The sequence below is a fragment of the Athene cunicularia genome (genome assembly GCF_003259725.1).
Source record: "Athene cunicularia isolate RWA chromosome 7 unlocalized genomic scaffold, athCun1 chr7_part1, whole genome shotgun sequence".
Taxonomy (NCBI): Eukaryota; Metazoa; Chordata; class Aves; order Strigiformes; family Strigidae; genus Athene; species Athene cunicularia.
The window spans coordinates 6,648,536-6,668,523 of record NW_020799107.1 but is presented as its reverse complement, the minus strand read 5'-3'; the positions used below and the strand labels follow the sequence as shown (position 1 = coordinate 6,668,523).

The following is a 19,988-nucleotide window of genomic DNA, read 5'->3' as shown; positions in this document are numbered from 1 at the left end:
TGTAGCTTAACCGTTTGGCAAATGTGAAAAATAATTAAGACATTTACAGACAATAGGGACTAAAATGCCAAACCCCCATTTTATAATGTGATTTATTAGCACGCAGAGTTGTGCATCTCCAGAAGGATCTTAGTGACATACCTGTCAGCAATGAGCTCCTTCCTGCCCATGCACCTTACATTCCCCGTCCTAGTTTAGCAGTCCCGATGGGGTGGCAGCCCTGAAGAATGAAGTTGTCTTTGTGCAGCATACCCAGCAGGAGTGACCAGCTCCACAAGCCACCTCCTCAGCTCACTCCAGACCTGACTGGTAGGACTTCTGACTGTGAGAGCATGAGACAGGCTTCCCTATCAGCCACTGCTTCCACAGCCAGAGGGACAACAATCTCCAACAGAAAGAGTGGGAACTAATGAAGAAAACACCTATCTACTGTAAGATGGACAGGGTTGAGTCCAAACAGTAGAGCTAGATGTGAACTGATAGCAAGAGTGACTTTGGGCCAATATTAATGCAGACTTGATTGAATTGGCAGCCTGAGGATGCAAGGTTAAGAAGAACATAAAAAGGAGTGGTGCGCAGTGTGTATCATCCCTACAACTATGGAGCAGGCAAGGCAGCACAGCTCAGGGCACAGCACTAGCAGGATGGGAAAGCCCATGAGCCTGGCATCCCCAGCAGCGAGTGAAAAAACTGAAGATGGAGCACAAATGGCATGGCAGCCAAAGAGGCGAGAAGTGGGGAGTGGGAAGACAAAGGGATAGAGAGGATGTGGATGCTCTGAGAGCAGTGGCTTTCAACTATTTCAGTTTGTAGACATCCAAACACTTATGGAAGGAAGCAGAAGAGCACTGTGCAGAGAAGGTACTAGTAATTGGCTGGCTTTTCATAGCTGTATTTGTCACACTGTGCTTGTCACATACGCACCTCAGAGAGCCCCACTGGCCTGTGAACCACAGGCTGAAGGCCACTGCTTTAGAAATGGAAGGGACTGTTGAAAAAATAGCAGCTGCAAGGAAAAGAAAGAGGGACCTACAGAGGAGACAGTGTCAGGAAGGAGGGACTGAATTGTGTCACTTCTGTGAGGTGGATCTGCAAATTAGCAATATCTGCATTTAAAAGCATGCACACTCTGACATTTGAAGTTTTTTCCACTGGTGACTAATAGTTCAGTGTTGCCTAATGTATAACTCCGTCAGAACTCCTAAGTGGAATTACTATGCCTCTCCAGGTAGTTATCCAGTCTTCAGTCCTTATTCTGTAGATTATTATTGACACTAGAAGCAGAAGCAGAATGGCTGTGAGCAAAAGTTGAAGTCTGACAACAAAAGCTTTGCGCTGGCAATAATCTAATTATGGGGAGCCGGCTAATAAAAAGAGAACCATTTTGTCTGAATACTCATCCAGTCACAGATGTTAAAACTCCACCTAGTAACAGCACCACCCATTAGCATTGCTGTGATGCTTTACCTGCTTTCTGTGTGGGCATGAACAGCATTAGTGAATGACAACGGACCACCACGTATGCACATGCTCTCACTCAGCAGGTAAAAATACACCAACAAATGACTTACAAGATCTAGGGCTGCTGCCAAAATGGAGGCATCGGGGATAGTGCCTGGTTCACAGCAGTTCAGGAGAAACTGAAAGCGCTTCATGCCTTGGCGGATTGCTCCCAGGTTCACAACGTTCTTGGATTTTCCTCCTTCTTGGTGGGAGGTCAAGTGATCATCAAAGCTATGGCAACCTAAAGAGGTAGAGAGTACAGAGGGGATGCAGGGAGGGGTAGGGAAAAGGGAACATGGTCTCTCACCAATAAAAATAGTGGAACAAAAAATCCTGATGAGTACAGTCTTGGTCTAAACCCCTTCCTCACCTTGATGCACTATCTTGAAGATAACAGGGGCATTTTTACAATATGAATGACTTCCACGAAATAGGTGTACAGCTACAGATTCTGGACTTGATCATACTGATATCTGCCCAAAACAATTCCACCCTACTCAGTGTGGAAGCTCAGGATCTGTTCCAACATAGGTGAATCAGGATATGGCCCGTCCTCCCCACCTTTTTAACACAGATCATCTTGCTTACTGTCTATTTTTCCCAAATAATCTCATATCTTGCTTCGCTATTGCCCCTAAATTTACCTTAAAGTGGAGTATGCATAAACCTTATTCATCATGTATCAATTTAGTAATATATCATCTACTAGGACAGAAAAATCAGCAGCAAATATTGGAAATGTTCTATGTGGAAATTAAATACTGTCCTTTGTTTTAGGCATACATCTTCTGCAATTACCAGAACACCCAAAGTGAGACTGGACTCAACTCCTACATATGATCAGCGTTCCAGCCTCTCTCCCCTGAAGTATCTTGTGCCCTAATAAGATATATTAGCTCCCTAATAAGAGTTCCTTTTGAAAATGAAGCTAGCACCCCACTCCAGGTCTTCTTTCAAGCATGATTTTAAACTCCATGTATAGAGTTCAAATGACAAATCAACTAATCCCATTGCCAATTGGAATGAACACTTCTGAAACCAGAAGATCATTACACAGTCAGTACCCAGAGTTGAGAGTGGTAGAATGACACAGATAAAAATTCAGGAAAGGAGTTTCAAGGCCAAGGTGGCTGGTCAAAATAAGAATAGTCAGGTTCTGGGCTTTTTGTCTTTATCCATAATACCCTTCCTGTTTACATCTGACAGTACAAAAGTTTACAGAATACTGCAGGATAAAGAACTGAAGAGAACACTGAGTGGAGGATTCAAGATTGGCATTAAACATGGATTTGAAAGACGAGAGGCAAAACATCAGCTCTATAGGACTTTGGGACTTCTTCCTCAGGAAAGAAGAATGGCTGAAAAGTTGTTTTAAGATTGCACTCCCCAGAATTACTTGGAAAGCACTTATGTACCACAAACAATAGTCACAACAGAAAATGACAATGTAGATATTCACTTTTCCCCTGAGGACAGAGGCAAATCAAATTTCAACAGGCTTCTTTATGACATCTGTGACTTGTTTCTCTCCAGTGAAGCTGCACATAGTTTTCCAGCAAACAATATGTTCCTATGTTGGGAAATACTTTTTCAAAATGGAACACATGAACACATAAAGTAGAAAGAACAGGTAGAACACTTACATAAATGAGCAGGCACAAATACCCTTTTCTTCCAACTCCTGTTTCCTTACAGCCTGTGGCATGCTATCTGAACCTTTCTGCTATGGCTGTTGTAACACTAGCTCATTTGAGGTATAAACAGATGTTTCCTATTCAGGGCCCTGTTAGGGCTATGCCTGTATGAGATAACAGAAACTTGACTTTCTGATACAGAAAGGCAAGCCTAAGGCATCTTCCTAACCCCCACTGTAAAGATCTAGCCGAGGCTGTGTCCATCTGGGCTCAGGGGTGCTACCTACAGTCTATCACTAGAGCCCCTTGCAGTCCTTTGCAGTCCCAGCTTTGTACTTTCTTGAAGCTGTGCAACAGAATCCTTCAGAGGCAGCTGACGACTGTCCCCCACTCTGTCCATCCTGGAGTAGCCTTGCTGTAAGCAGGGAAGCCCTCACTGGCTTAATGCTAACGCAGCTCAGCCCTGCAAAATCTCACCCAGCGAGCAGAGACCATTTCCTACCATAGGAAGACACTGGATGCCCAAGCTCCTGCCCTCACAGCTGCTTCCCGTGCGAATGCAAGATCACCCATCGGAGCAAGCATGTGCTGTGGTTCGCCTGTGCTGCTGTGCCTTCAACACCTTGGCAACTTCTACGGTCGCTCACAATGTCTTCAGTGAGTACCCAAAGGAATGTTAAGGGTCTCATGTAAACATACCGTAACTCACTTTTGTATATATGCTTTTTTCTTAGTATCAGTAAAAAGATAATTAAAATAAACATTTTTTATGCATGAATGTGCATATATTTATGTGTATATATATATATGTATACATATGCACACATACAGATACACACACACACACACACACACACACATATGCTTACATACATATCCAACACAATTTCCAGTGGTCTAGATGATAATCACAATGAAGATTACAATTCATAAATGATGTGACAAATTATTCTACATTTTATTGTGGGTTTTTTGCTGTAATGTATTTATCCTCTCTCAGTTTTGTCTTAAATTTGGTCTACTATGTTAAAAAACCCAAAAACACAAGAGGAATCACCACATGAAAAAAGCGTAAGCAAAGTAATGGCATAGCATTGTGAATGGCAAGAATGGGGAGGCAGAAATAGGTTCCAAAACTGTGCTATAGGCTCAGACCTTGAGTTATTTAATAGTGTGCTCATCCACCTTCAACAGGCTTTTATTGTCTTCTCCATAAGCACAGAAAATCTGCTGATCTTTATGGAAGATACAAAAGCACTGGAAATTTGAAGGCCCTCTGTAACATTACTGTTCTCCTGTTATAAGCCATCCCACCCTGAAAAGGCCTCACATTGGTTTCACTACACACATACAAGTATGTACACACCCAGGCATGTACAACTACTCTAATATTTTTGCTAATGGTATGTGCTTTTCAATGCAGACCAGAGATCCTTGTGGACATGGTGATAAACTTCCTCAACTGTCACACTTTGCCTTATAAGTTTTAAATACTCTGCCTCTGCTTCAGTTAGGGATCAGGCATCAGCCCAACCCTCCGCATCAACATCACTGGACAATTTGCATGTTTCTCATATTGTCATTCACTGGTCTCTGTCTTTAACCCATTGCATCACTTTTATTGTGGTATTTCTAATGCAGGCATATGTCAAATCCACGCATGTGTCATATACATCTCTCATTGGCATGTAAAAGATGTTTCAAGTTCTCTTCATTAATTACATAAATTCTGATGTTACTCAAAGAAGGCTGAAATATGGACAACACTTCCAACGTTCAAACAGCCACACTAACGTGTCATCCAGAGTTTTGTATAGACATAAGATGTGCCACATGTTGTGAAGAAGGCTTTTGATGCTTACAGGGCCAAGACTTAATCTGTGCCATTAAATCAAGAATACGGGCACTCTAGGCAAAAGCAAACTCACAGTGGCATAAAATCAGCACTAGCAAGAGGGAGAAAAAACTATTTCCTACAAGAAAACACGAAGGACATCTCACATGAGCACTGTAGAAACAGCTGTGGCAGTTTATAAAGATCTCACTGTCCCTTGTCTGTTCCCAGTAAGAGCTGGGAGAAAATATGGTGGAAGTACTTCACACCTACTTCAGCACGAAGTAGTAGATGAAGAACACAGTGCAGTTCCTTCCATTGTGGGGATATTCACCTTCAGCTACAAGCTACAACAAGCTGCTGGGCTGATGCATTCTCCTTCTAAAGGAAAACCACTTTCCATCTAGGACCTAGTTGAAAACCACCATCAGTGTTTCTGCAGTGGTAGAAGGATGACTAGTTTACACTGGCAAGCTACACTCGTGTTAGAATCGCTTGCCTGAAGAATGCCTTACATGCATTACACTGCAGGTCTGTGACAGATGATGGTGAAATACATACAATACAGTGCCAAAGTGTAATGTCAGAAAATAAAAACCATAATGTCAGAGAATGTAACATACTGTAAAGCTACAGAAATCATGGTCAAAAATAAAATCTACTTTTTGTGTGTTTTTGGGAGTCAGGTTACATTTTCTTGAAAAAACAGTAAGAGAACTTCAAGATACAAGGTTGTCTCCCTGACAACAAGGATGAGCTCTGAGCTGGGGACATGAGCATGTGAATGACTACATGACATTTTAAACCAGAATGACTTTGTATTATTCATAAAGGCACTTTTCAAACTTTGCTGATTTTGAAAATACATTGCAATTAAATATACTTTTGTGGAAAGGAAAAGTAGTGTTGTTACTATTATGTTGTGTGCTAAGAAGAAGGGACAGGATCCCTAACGAATGGTATGCAGACACTAGACATGCAAACACAGAAGAAAAGAGATAATTATAACAAGGTTTGTGCAGGGTTTTCCATTTCTGTGCTGATCTTTGCTAAAACTGTCAAATGGTCACAAATTGGGAAAGAAAAAAAAACAAAAAAAAACCAAAAAACCTGATGGAACACCCATTGTTATATTAGGCAATGAAATATTTACACACCTAATTTTGAACCGAAAGCAAGCTTTGAAGCAAGCATTAATTTTTCAAGTGTATTGATCAAATTCAATTTGATTTTAAAAGCCAAAATGTTGTATTTGCATAATTTATTTGGATAGTCTTGATTTTTTTTTAAATTGACTTAATACTAGAGTTTTTTCTAAGTCAAAACAAAAGAAAGAAGGAAGGGAAAGAAAACAGTTACAAAGACTAAAAAGTTGGAGAAGGCTAGAATGGATACAAAAACTATGGAGAAAGCAGGAAAAAGGGGAAAGGGGCAAAATACAGAAAGAAAGAGATTTAAAAAAAATATAAAAAGAAAGAAAAAAGGAGACGAGAACCCTGATTTCTAACCATCTTTTTCTTCTGTGTGATGAAGCTTGGATGGGTGTCTTCGGCAGGTGCGCCATTTACCAAGACGCTTGAAGAAATTCTCCTCTTCATCTCGCCCGTTGTCCAGGCCACCTCCTGGCCCCCCTCCTTCTGACAGCTTCACCGCGCTGGTGAACTTCACCTGTGCAAAAACAGAGGGCTGGGTCAGGCTGCGTGGTACCACTATCTCTTGGTCCTCCTTGCTTAGACATAAAGCATCTACAACAGTGTGGATCACCATAGCAACACAGGTGGGTCTGCACAGACTTATGTATGCTGAAGCACTTCATCTTTTAAGCTTTTTGCTTAAAGGATTGGTCTTTCACAACAGGCTGTAAAGGCACAAAGAAGGAAGGAGAAATGTGACCAACAATTAAATCTTAAGTGTGTTGACAGAGCCTGCATTTCTCTCAGTGAATCAAGGCAGACTGACAAGGACAGTGTAGGTTTAGCCTAGTCTTCACCGTGAGCCGCAAAAGTCTGATGTCAAATTCCCCAGGTACTCTACTCTGAAGACTTCTGTGACTGAGTCTCATTGGCTGCAATGTCGATGTTGAGTAGAATATTTCCTCTGACAGCTAAAACCAGCCAGATTCTGTCTTTCCAAGCTCTCTGCAATCCAGCCTGACACATTTACCTTGGAACTCTGCCTGATGAAAGACAGACGGTCGACAGAGCTGATATCTAGCAGATCTTCCACCCCATCAGCCAGGCCAGAGAGGGAGGAGCGCTTCAGCCAGTTCCCTGTTGCAGAATAAGCCACTCAGGACAATTCTGAAAGTGCTTCCAAGCAGAATCTTATTTATTAGCAATTGCAGCATATTTCTCCAGAGTGGCCATGCTAGGGTATGGGAAAATGAGAGGAAAGGGGAAGGCAACCTTTTCATGTTACATGTATTAACTACCATGCAAGACTGGGTCTTGGGACTTGTAAGGAATATATTCTTTGTCTATCACATGCTATTTGGAATATTTCTCTTCTTCAGGGAGGAAAAATACCGTGAAATTAAGGTACTAGCCTATTACTTTAGAGGCACAGATTCAATATTCTATTTTCTCACAGATTTCCTGTGTTACCTTTGGCAAATTGCTTACATTTCCCTTTGCCTCAGTTCCCCATCTGTAAAATGGAAAGAGCAGTGTTTCCCTCGGGAGAATATACATTATACTTGGACAATAAGGAACTGTATTGCAATATTTCTTAAGACAAATATATCTATCTGTGTTTATCTGCCCATGCAATATGTATATAGAACAGGAAGAGACATACATTTACCTATGGGAAGTTTGAGTTTCTTTCGAAGGGAGATTCGTCGGGAGCGGGAGCGGGAGCGCCTGTCTGTGGTGGTCCCAGAGTGAGCAGTGGTACACTCGGATGTGTCCTGCTCAGACTGACTACTGGTATCACTCGCTGCACTCTGTGACTTGAACATCTTCCGCCAGAAGTCTTTGCGTCCCAGAACAGCCCCTTGGATTTGCTCATCACTGGAAGAAAAGGAATGCAGAGCATGAACTGCATTTCAGTGAAGATGGGATGCTCAGGGGAATGAGGCCTCTGTCCTGCAGCCCCCTCCAAACCTCTCTATTTGAGGTTTGTTTCATTTTGAATGCTAAACATATTCTTCTCAGTGGGACGTGATCAAGTTTGACAGCCTGCGCAATACTGTTCAAGGCACAAAATAACCATCCAAAATAACCAAAATAAGTGGGGAGCTTGTCCACTGAACAGGTCATTCCAATTTTTAGTTCCTACACCTGAAAAATGAATCATCTTCTTTAGGTCAAAATGACCCATATTGATAAGACTACACCTGTGCTTTATATAAGCATGTGTACTGGAGAGCTTTCGGACATCATGATAGCCATTTGTAAACCTGCGAAAGTCACAGTTCTCATTAACATATTGGAATGGGGACAGCCTATTTTGCTGTACTCTTGAAATCTCCCGTGGCTGTGGCAGGGCTCAGAGCAGAACAGCTTGCTGCACTTCTGCAGAGCACTAAAGGGCTTTGTGTTACCCTTGCAGTCTCAGCAACAGTGAGACTTTGCGGGCTCAGTTAATGGAGGAGAATACATAATATGGAGGTCTGGACCCTTGTGCAAGGAATGTCTTCGTACAGCATGTCTCGAAGCACTTTAACAAGAAGGTAGGTATTGAGAGGCACAGAGAAGTTAAATGATTTGTCCAAAGTTACTTAGGGACCAGCGGCCATTTATATTTTCTAAAATTCTTAAGGGTATTGATTAAACTTACTTCAATATTAAATGGCATAATTCTTTGGACAACAGAGACTTCAAAGGTGCAATGCCTAACAACAGGTTGATTTGCTCATTAAGAAAACCAGTAGAGCACCTGTGGTGATAATGAAAATGCAACAATCTTCGGAGACTGCATGCCCGAGTTAGGTCAGGAATGGGCTCTTTCTTGGAAGTCAGCAGAGGATTAATGACCCTTAGCAACCACTTGGAAGTTGAAAATTAATAGAATCATCCCCCAGAAGTACAAACAAAGCATGGAGAACAGCTGTCGTGACATTTCTGAGGAATTAACACTCTATTCATGCCTATAGTAGTATGCAATATTGACAAATCTAGTGCACTGCCATTTGAAAATCTCTGGTGGTTCCCCATCAAAATTGGGGTGGGTCCAGTTGGCAGCATTGAAAATAGGTGTTACCTGGATGGTATTAGCAACTCCCAAACAGACACTCAACGCATTTGTTGTACCATGTAAAGAGATAAGTCCTTGCTGTCCTGCCCATTTGTACTAGCCCCAGAAGGAAGCTGCTGGCAGTAACACATAAAACAATTCAATATTTGCTTACTGTTCTGGAGTTTGCATTGGGCGGCTTGAGATGTAACTACGGCATTCATCTGGGGCAGCTGATGCCTGGCCTTTGTCAATGATGACACTTCCCACCTCGGATCTATACAGACAATATAAATCATCAGCTGAAGTGAATGGATGTCCCATTTCACGGTCATCACATACCTACATTACATGGAAACCAGTGCTGCTAAGCCACAGAACAGCCTTAGAGATGTACCCTTTCTTTAGCAACTTACTGCTTCTATATATATCATTCATGAAAAAAGCATCAGTTCTTAGAAGCAAAACTAAGGTTTTTAGTTTTTCAACTTCCCTAATCCCTCTTCCCAACATTTTAATATGACAAGCCTCAAATCACCAGTGAAACTTTCTTTTTGATAAAGCAGCATGTCAGGATTAGATTTCTTCTGGGACTTGTTTTGCATACCAGGGTTTACCTGTCAGATGAACAACACCAAGGATGTGATGCACATTAAAAGCTATGTCCACACAGTGTTTCGGGACTGACACTATGCTTCTTACTTCTCTTAATCTTTCATTCTCCTAGTGTTTCTATTGCCTTCTTCTATTGCCTTCCTCTTAGGCCTCTTGTATGAGAGGGTTAACACTTTGCTGCAGAGCTATTACTGTCTCAGTGCATTAAATTTTAAAGGAGACTGCTGTCACAGTACAATTCTGTATATCAGGAGCTGACATAGGCTATCAAGATAAAACACACAAACCCTTGGACTTTCTACATTTGTGTTCAGTACATGTAGTTTTGCAGTCACATGCAAGTCAATTATTTGCCTTCTCCCTTCTAGACACCCACCTTTTGCTACCAGAAGGTTTTGGCTCTTGCTCTGTTTCCTCTATTTTTTTTCCTGGTATTAACTTTTCAGCGCTGTCTAAGAGGGCACTGAGTGCCACTCTCCGAAATACGTTCCCATGAGCCTCCTTGATAAACTGCACAAGCTGTCGGATATCGCAGTACAAGCCCTGAGTAGCAAGACATAACGAAAATGAAAGAATTCAGTCTGCAGTTTGTGAAGAAGCAGTGAGAATCAATAGTTTCTAAGGTACTTCGGCAGGCCATTACTTCCTTCGACTGTTGTCTGTTACATTTGCCCTTGTACAGGGTTTGTGTTTTCTGGCTGGGATCAAAAGCTGGAAACTCCATTTAGTGCACTCAGAAGAAGCAGACAATGAGGAGCGTTACTGTTACGGAACATGCTCTGCAACAGGCTACATCAGACGTAGAAGTATCAGAGGCTAAAGCAGCTGCAAGATGAGGGAGCTGTAAAGATGACTTCAAGCATATTTTATACCATTCATCCAGCCCATGATCCTAAAAGGCATAAAAAAGCTAAAGGGGTGGGAGGGGGGGGAGGAAATTAGAGTGCAAAAATTTGCATGTTTTGTTTCAAAACCAGTGGGTGTCTTGGGAATTTTCTTAATTATTTTAGAGCTTTACATCATGGGAAGAGAGAGGAATGACTCACTCATTTCCCAACCTACTCCTACACTCAAGGCTCTTTTTAGTTCTGAACATTCATACACATCTGTGATGTGATAAATCACCTCTATATCTGAGGAGAGCAAGGGGATGGAGCAAACAGTTTTACAGGACCTAATTTTTGATCTGTGAACTTTTTTGAAAGATCTTGGATTATTCTGAAACTTTCAAGCTGGGAACCGCACAGCCGGCTTTCAACAACAACAACAACAACAACAACAAAACCACAAACAAACAAATAATAGGATCTATATACTGATTAGGGCTCTTTTTCATGAGATATTGAACACAAGATTGACTTTAAAAAGTGACACAACAACAGAAAATCTTCATATATACTCTTCATACTGTGTTCTCCGTACAGCCACAATTAATGGTGTTAAAGATAAGTTTCACCTTACAAACTTGCTAAAATAGGGTCGAGAAATACATACAATTTATAAGGAAAACTTATACTTGGTGATCCTAATGTAGATCCAACAATAGCACATGTTTTTCTGCATCCCACCACTTAATCTCTGCTGAGAAACATTCCAAAAGAAGAATATCCATATGAATAAGAGGACTTGGACATAGGCAGACTACTCTCCTGGTTTAAGACATTATTGTGTTTTCCTTCTTGCTCTCCCTTTTCCTCACAGAGAATTGCTGTCCTTTTACCTGGAGTTCAATGCCTCTACAGCTCTGCCGTAAGGATGGAGCACGAGAGTGCTTCTTGGTTGCTTCCATGAAAAATCCTAATTTCTGATAATAAAGGAGGTGGTTTGACAGCAGCTGCTAGATTCTGCACCAATTTGGAAGAGAGCTCATGTTATCCATTCTAGTGACTGCTCTGAGGAGACAGCACACAGGCAGCAACTGGCAGCACCTTACTTTCCCCCAGGTTCTTGGTAAATTGAATGTTTGTCTAAACCTTGGGAAGAGCAAGCTACCAAACTGCTGTTCAGTAACTCACATACTCTGTCACGGGTGGGCCACATCCTTAATGAAGTAAACTGGTTTTAACTTTGATGAAAGTTGATTTATGCTGGCTGTGGTTTTGTTCATTAATCCCTTGCTCCAGACTATGCTACTAATCCATTTGGGAAAAAAAAAAAAAAAAACAAAAACCAAAAAAACCCCAAACCAAAAAACAAACAAAACCCAAAAAACAAACCACAGAAGCTTCTTGAACAGAGAGGAAAATGCAATTCAATTTGCACTTTTATCCTGGTGAAGTCCCCAGGTCAGTCATGCAAGGAAGGCATCACATTTATATCATGTTTCAACTGTGACTGCGTAGCTTGCTATGCTCAAGGGATTTGGCTAAACTGAATTAATTCTTCACTATAAAGCCTTCACTGGTGACACCCTAGTGAAAAGGTAACTTTGTTAACATGCAGTTAAGTACTTACCAGGTTTTCTGGGCTGTGCAGCTCATGTGTAGTGGAAGCACAGCGAGTGATCAACGACTTGAACATGGCATTCACAATAATACCTTCTACACTCTGGGCTGTAGACTTGTTGTCCACTGTGGTGAAGTTATTCCCAAATCCAGCCTTGTCTGTGAAATTCAAGTAAAAGCAAGCCCCTTTGTTAGGAACAGTTTAAAAAACAGTGGCTTAAAGATGCAAGTAAAGGGATTCAGATACATAAGACAAAGGCAAGTCCCCACCTAAGATCCTATGCTCAGTTCTCACAATCCCACACCACAAAAATAAAGCAGAAGGGAAGGATAAAATAAACGAGAAGAATGAAATCTTTCCAGAAATAGTTGTAGTATGAAACAGGACTTGAGAAGCTCAGGGCCACTCTCTCTTCCTTTTATCCACATCTCTCATTTAGAGAGGTACGGAATAAGTCATAAAATGTGAACAATACCTCCAGCTTTTCTATTTAGTGTTCTATAGGACAAGAGATGTTTGATCAGGCTGAAAAGTGACAACACCCATGAAAAGAAAATCTTCTGAACTACAGGAGTGCTGCTCTTGCAAGGTGCACAAGGAGATGAAGTTCTCAGAGTCAAAAAAGAATTATGTTACAGCTATATGAATAGCAAGAAACATCTTCATTTCATTAGGTGAGAGAAAAGACTTCCAAAAGCTGCATGAGCTGCCATGCTTCAAAGCATGAGCCAGTCAATAATTGATGAATACTTAGGAAACTTCCTACGGGCATCTTCTTTACAAAAGCCTACTATATAATGCTTCTTGATGCTTTCTCTGAAATGCCTGGGATCAGAGGTAGGCTAATAGACTCATGAGACTCCTCAAGTGCTCCAGAGGAGCTATTCCTATGCTGTAAACAGTTATTTTTAACCGTTGTTGCATGCAGTGACCAAGCATAACTGTTTGGTTATTCTAATAGCACCTGGAATAATTTTTCTAACGTATAAAAGAAAAACAAAACATGTATATATACACATAGACACACATGCACACAAACTTGTAACTGCAGGCATGTGCATCTGTGTGTTCATGTTCTTGGTTAGTCAATCTGTTCATGCTATTTACTGCCTCACCTGAGGCACCACAGCGGGTTTTAATGCTCAATTATATCCCCATTCAGAATAAACCCTGGATTAAACAGGCCACTCCAGCTGGCACCTGGTCATGTCATGAAGCAGAAAACTTCCTGCCTGAGGCTTAGTTGGATGAAAATATTTTATTTCCAGAGCTATGAACAACAGGTAGGATGAATCAAAAGAGAGGCCTTCAATTTCAGGTGCACTGGATGATGCAAGATCACTACGTGAGATCACTGGGTAGTCAAATCGTAAGAGATCCAACTCCCCTGACCTGCACTGGCTGAGAATGTGCTCTGTATATTCTGAGGATAGTATTTACCAATTTTTTTCTTTTTTAAATGAAAAGGGTGTGGCTTCTTTTGACAGTACAGTTTAGGAATAGTCAATTGAGAGTTTCTGATGCCAGCTATACTTACTGTCAGTGACTGGCTCCATGCAGAATCCCAGTAAAGCATGCAGGAAATCCACCACATTATTGAGAGAATCCCTGTTCACATAATCCCTCATGGTCTGCCGGAACTGCATCTTATCCAGTTTGTACAGCTTTGTGAGGCAGTTCTGAGCCTGCAACGATATCCATCAAATCACATCACATCAAAGTATGTGTTTGACTTTTGCTAATAGAAGCAGAGTATTTTTTGCTCTTGCTCAGTCAGTGCTCTGCTGTGCTCTCTAAAGTAACCTCCCCTAGGAGCCAGAAGGTTCAGGTCCTGTAACAGGACTGGTTCGCCTCTGAAGCCAACAAGAAATTCAGCACAAGGAGACAGTGCACCAGTATGGGTGCCACTGTTTGGAGGTGGTGGTGAAGTCACTGCCAGCCATGTCTCAAGGCCTCTCCTCCTCTCCCCAAATCCAGGGTAAAATCTCAACTGAATATGAATGAAGTAGGAATGTACCACCTCAGTCAAGGTTTACTGCCTTGGTGAAGCAGATTCTTAGCCTCAGGATTCTGATTTTCAGCCTCTGGCTCAGACCCAACCCATTTGATGCACCTGTACCCAGTGTCCAATTTATATCATGCAAAACATTAGCTTTTTATTTAAAAGCTATTGTCAATTTATTACAAAAGTATCTATCGTACCAGGACCCCATGCAGGCTGGTTAGAAAATCTGAACTATCAGCTCTACAGGAAACATGAACTCTCCTGCTATCTACAGTAGGGTGCTTAACTTTCCAATGAACTCAGACGTGTGATTGTCCATGCAGTCAACACAAATGGTGCATGCAAAGCAGTTTGGCCAGACAAACACACAGAAAATGCAGCAGACTTCGACGTGTAGGAAAATCTCTTCCCATAAAGACCTCAATTCAAGGAATCTGATAAGAACCTTGGCTCCAAGAGACCTACTCATTTATGCTTAGTGTTATGCATAGGCCTAAATGTTTTGCTGGCTCAGCTCCAACATAACATAAAAGCCTAACTGACATTTTGATGAATATGGTATATGTTCAACCAGTGCTCTGGGCAGAATCTTTCTACTGTTACGACTGGGACTCTCTCACACCATCTTGTCCCACTGTGTCCAGAACTAACGTCACTGCTGCAGTCTCCTCAGTACCTGGCAGTCTAGCTAGCAGAAGAACACTGCATGATACAGGGGCAGCCAATCCATCTCTGAGCCATCTAGCTCAGATCTCAGAGCCAAATTATAGCTCTGTTGGCATAGTTTAGGCTAACCAAAGCCATGGAGAAGCACCTAGCTCCCACCCACACTGTGAATGGGCACAGTGTAAATACTCATTACAGTCCTCAGAAATGCTCCCTGCTGCAAGCACATAAAGCAAGGAGGAGGGCTGTGCTGGAGAAAGCCTTTGAAAGGCTCCCATTTGACAGGGCATTGGGATGATCTCAGGGGGTCAAACTCTTCTGGATGAAGCCAGATGTCTGGGCTACACCCAGGGCACTTTCCGCTGCTTCAGTTTGGGCAGAACCCAAAATGTAAGGAATCAACAGTGACCATTCACCCTGCCTTCCAACAGGGCATGAGTCTTCTGCTTCCTTGCAGCACACTAACATGCCTGCAAGCACAGTGTGCGCCAACTATCAGGAGCTGATGGAGCAGCCCAGCAGCAACCAGTCATAATCACCATTAGGGAAGGTGGACATAACTACATGTTAGCTTTCTGGATTCAGATATGCAGCCCAAGATAGCTGCACCTCTTGTAAACAGCGTACCCTGTTGGGGTACCGTCAGTGTGAAAAATTACTTACACCAGCTCACACAGGGGATTTGCTCCCATGTATTTGTTCCTTCCCAGACAACCCATCCATTGGGGTGGTCAGAAGGACCCCGGGCCTCAGGCGCACTCTTAACAAGCCCCAGGGGTGGAAGGTAACATGATAGCTGAAAATCTGCTATGGCTGGGCTGCAACACAGTCTGTGAGCTGGGGCAAAGAGCCACACATTTATTGCCAATACAGAGAAAGCTACAGAGGGGGCAGACAGCAATCTCAGCAGCTGATGTCAAAAGTACAAGGGGGACGCTTTAATGAGCTTTAATTCTCTTACATTCTCCCGGAATACCTGGTGTCTCAGGCGATCTCCAGAGAGCCCTCGATGTCCTTCTCCACAACCATAGGCACAACCCAGGGACTTCACAATTTTGATGAGCATTGTGAGTGCCAGCCTATGGGTGCTGACAGATGGGCCTTCATCCTGAGGGTCACAGAGGGAAAGACAATGTGAAAACCTGGCAGAACCACTGGCATTTTCCTAGCATTTTCCTCTTAACAAGTCGCTACCATTTCTCCTCTCAGACACTCCATTACTGAGGTTACTCTTGAAATGTTTACTCCAATTATTTTTCAAGTTTAGGGACGAGCCCCACCCCATTTCAGCTACCCTCAAAAAGTCATGATATAAATGTGAACCCCCCTACATGCTGCTATGAATACCATTCAGCACTTAATTCAAAAAATTCTGCCTGAAAAACAGAGAGCTGGCTCACTTGAGCAGAAGAAGCAGCATCTTTTTAAAATATCTTAAACATTATGCTACTATGAATTGAAATCCTGGAGGTCAGCAACAGCATCTCTTGGACAATTCTCAGAACAATACTGAAAAGTTTATGGTTTCTGGCCATCAGAGAAAACAAACAGTGCTCACATACTGGATACTGTTTTTCTGTATAAATTATGAATAACAAACCTTTTAAAAAAAATTGTGATTGAGGGCTTCAGACACTGACAAGATACTGAAAAGAGCCATGTAAGGCTCACAAACTCTTTGCTGGAGTAGTTAAGGTGCTTGAATTCCCAATCATGTTTCTTCAGTGGAACCCCAAGTGAGCAGCAGAGCAAAACAGATTAATTTATCATTGTCATGAGAAAAAGGAGGGAAAACAGGAGGGCAATTGCATACACATGCATACTCAATCTTAATAGATCTTACAGTACATTCAGGAATGGTATAAGGGGAAGCAAGACAAACCTTTTCTTGTTTTTTGTCATTCTTCTCATACGGCCCTCCTCCTCCTCCACCACCTCCATCACTTCCACCTCCACCTCCTCCACCACTTCCACCACCTCCTTCTTCTCCTCCATCTCCAGCTCCACTAACTGGGGGAGGCCCAAATCCACAAGCTGAACTAGCAGAAGCAGCCCCTTTGAGCTGGAAGGATCCTTCACTTGGTCTCTTTTCAGGAGCCTCATTTTCTTTGTTCTCACTCTTCCTCCGAACCTTCTCTACACAGGGCACCACACCAAGCTGAAGTAAGCACTCCACAATGTTTAGTGCCACATCGCAAATCCGGGAACTGATGTCATGGTTCAGGACCAAGTAAACAGCCTTCAGGACCACCTGGGAGATTCAAACATCATATTTAAGTCAGACTTATTTTCTCTCCTTGTACTATTTAGTGCCTGGAAATTCCAGTCACAGACCAGAGACTCATTATAGCAGGCACAGTACAAACCCAGAATAGAGTACACACAACCCTCAACCCCAAGAGCCTACAGTCTAGGTATAAGACAAGAAACCACAGGCTGGGCACAGTCAGGCAGAAAAGGAAACCATGAGATGATATCTGTGAGTCTGAGAGCACTGCTTCAGTGTACCAGGAGCTGTCAAGTCATTAAGGGGAATACAGAAAAGGTGAGTATTAAGGTGCTGTTAGAAGAAAGGTGCTGCTCAGTTTTATACTATTTTATAGGGAACTTGGTGCATGCCCCAGGAACAAAGCCATTAAATAATATCGCTTAAGATTTGATGTGTGCATTCCACGTGCACATGCACTCCTTGCAAGAAGTAACAGGAGTTGCAGTATCTCAGAGGAGATACTTATGATATGCACAAATTTATCTGACTGACCTTTATGTACTGCTGAGAGAAGTCATATAAAGAGGTGGAGGAAAAGCCCATCAAAACCCTTATCTCAATGGTACAGCTATATTGACAGAAGAGGGACCTGGCTTTCCTCATTCCTTGGCAATTACCGAGAGATCCAGCATGCCGTTCTTGTGGACAAAGTTGTTGGTTCCATCAATGTGGTCCGTATCCTCCAAGCAACTGTAATTGATGCAGGAGTCTGTCAGGCTCCGCGGGAGGTTGGCACATGCAAGCGGCTCATGGGGCATCTCAGGGATGGGCACCTGGTTGCAAAGCTTCCTCATGTGCTCACTGAAGAAATCGGCGTAGCCCACATTGAACGAGGCCAGGGTAGTGTTGAAGGTTGCCACAGTGATGGTGGAGATCTGGGATCGCACTGCAGGGAGAAAAATGGCTACCTGTAAATTTCCATCTCTAGAGTTATGAAATGGAAAACTGAGGCTGTGCTGGTTTACAGGACAGGAGCAGCTCTTGTAATGCCAAAAGACAAGACAGGTTCCTAATTCCTATCATGGGTACAGGGATGAAAGCATAGATTCACTTCTTCCTTTAAGCCATTATAAATTAGAACAACCCCAAGCTTGCTCTAGCAGTGCAGCTCCATGGCAGCTTAAGTTGATCTCAGTCAACTGAGCAGTTAAGTAGATCAGGGACCTCAGCCAGCCTAAATCTAATCCAAAAGGGGGATTAGATTTTGGCTAGTTTTGCTCCCTGTATTGGTGCAGCATGTGGTCTTAAATGCAGCACTGCCCCTGCAAGGGAAAGAGGAAGCACTGTGCAGCTGGATGCAGGAGTGAAGGTAGGGTAACAGTAGCACCAACTTGGAACAGCTTTCTAAGTCACCCCAATTTCAAATATTTCCTCACACCAGTTGAAAAAAAAAAATGGAGCAGTGTGTTTCTAACAATACCTGTGCAGTCTAAAGCATCACCAAAATGCAAAGCTGACTGATGAGAAGGGCAATGCAGTGTCTAAATTCACAGTGCTCAGAGAAGAGACTTAATGACATAGACAAGCTTAAGTTTAAATTGCTCCTCTCAGGTAGTGACAGCATTTTGGCTACACAGGCCAATTTTTATCAAGCATTCACTATGGTTTTACAACTCATGCTAAAAACTCCAGGCTGCAATGTTAGTAATTTCCCACACTTAGCACTATGTAAGTAGGTTTATACACCCTTTAGTGTAGAAAGTCCCACAGCATGGATTGGACCACCTTGTGCTAGACAGTACAGTAACAGGGCTATGGAATAACAAAAAAACTCTACTTAAGGCTATTTAACGTGTTCTAATGAATAAAATAACATATATTTAATAAGAATTTTCAACCACTGACTGGTTACATTTATACATTTGCCAGAGTGGTGGCTACATTTTCTCATAGCCTGTGCAACCCTGCCAGCACTGAACTAGCACGATTTATTAGGAGAAATATTCTGATGCTGATAGCAGTACCTTGAACTAGGCTACAATTTGGCCAATGATCAGGACAGGAATTAGCTGCCTGTAACCAGAGGATTACTTGCTGGCAAGTGTGACTTTTTAATGGCATTCACTGAAATTTGCATGGTGAAGATAACAATAAAGACAGAATTAGGAAATCTTGTTCCTGAGCTACCAAGTTTGATGATTATCCAAGGGTAGCTATTTTTTTGTTTCACTAAGGTTTTGCTTTGTTTGGAATTGGGTAACAAATGTCCATACCCAAATCCTACATAAAGGAACATTCCTCATGTTGAATCTTCATTTTATTATCACTGATAGGGCTGACTGCTGGATGGGACTCACAGAGGCAGGGAAGGAGGACTAAGGACTCTTCATTTACATCCATGCATGCCTGCAGCATGTGCCCATGTGCCTGTGACTCCTCTTGAGCAGATACCTAGGATATAACTAATTTTTCATCTCTGCTTTTCAGCGTGTCAGCCAGCAGAAATGACTTCATTAGCAAATGTCTCCTGGCCAGGGAAAGTGGACAACAGATGGGAAATTATGAATGATCGGTATGCTTGGATATAGTTGGTCACACAAAATAAAAGAAATATATAATATTTGTACTTACCCTCTAACTACAGAATGGATCATTCAAAGTCATAGACTACCACTAGAAATACTATGATTTGTCCAATTATTCATATAGTTACTGCACAACTGTACCTGGGGTACAAGTATTGCATAGGGCTACCTTTTAGAAAATATTTGGCTAGGAAGCTGGTGGAGCAAGTAGGATTGCTGTCCTGTAGAATAAATGCAGGTCAGGAAGACAGGCTCCATCAAATTGATCCAGAACAAGAGCTTTGCCCAGGAGACAGAGAGCAGAAATGAAGGAGAC

General features: G+C 42.3%; 1 protein-coding gene across 5 annotated transcripts in view; it reads right to left on the bottom strand.

The window, feature by feature from the left end:
- Nucleotides 1-19,988, bottom strand: part of UNC80 (unc-80 homolog, NALCN channel complex subunit) — a 133,126-nt gene that overhangs the window by 85,927 nt on the left and 27,211 nt on the right. Inside the window, exons 12-22 of one of the 5 annotated variants that reach the window (XM_026853077.1) lie at nucleotides 17,765-18,033; nucleotides 16,761-17,129; nucleotides 15,840-15,986; nucleotides 13,745-13,892; nucleotides 12,217-12,365; nucleotides 10,139-10,305; nucleotides 9,323-9,424; nucleotides 7,768-7,982; nucleotides 7,135-7,241; nucleotides 6,480-6,639; nucleotides 1,572-1,744 (exon numbers count right to left, since the gene is read on the bottom strand). In XM_026853077.1, the coding sequence (XP_026708878.1) occupies nucleotides 1,572-1,744; nucleotides 6,480-6,639; nucleotides 7,135-7,241; nucleotides 7,768-7,982; nucleotides 9,323-9,424; nucleotides 10,139-10,305; nucleotides 12,217-12,365; nucleotides 13,745-13,892; nucleotides 15,840-15,986; nucleotides 16,761-17,129; nucleotides 17,765-18,033 (2,006 nt within the window). The remainder of the gene's footprint in view (nucleotides 1-1,571; nucleotides 1,745-6,479; nucleotides 6,640-7,134; nucleotides 7,242-7,767; nucleotides 7,983-9,322; nucleotides 9,425-10,138; nucleotides 10,306-12,216; nucleotides 12,366-13,744; nucleotides 13,893-15,839; nucleotides 15,987-16,760; nucleotides 17,130-17,764; nucleotides 18,034-19,988) is intronic. The other 4 variants (XM_026853078.1, XM_026853080.1, XM_026853079.1 and 1 more) reach the window with 4 other exon arrangements.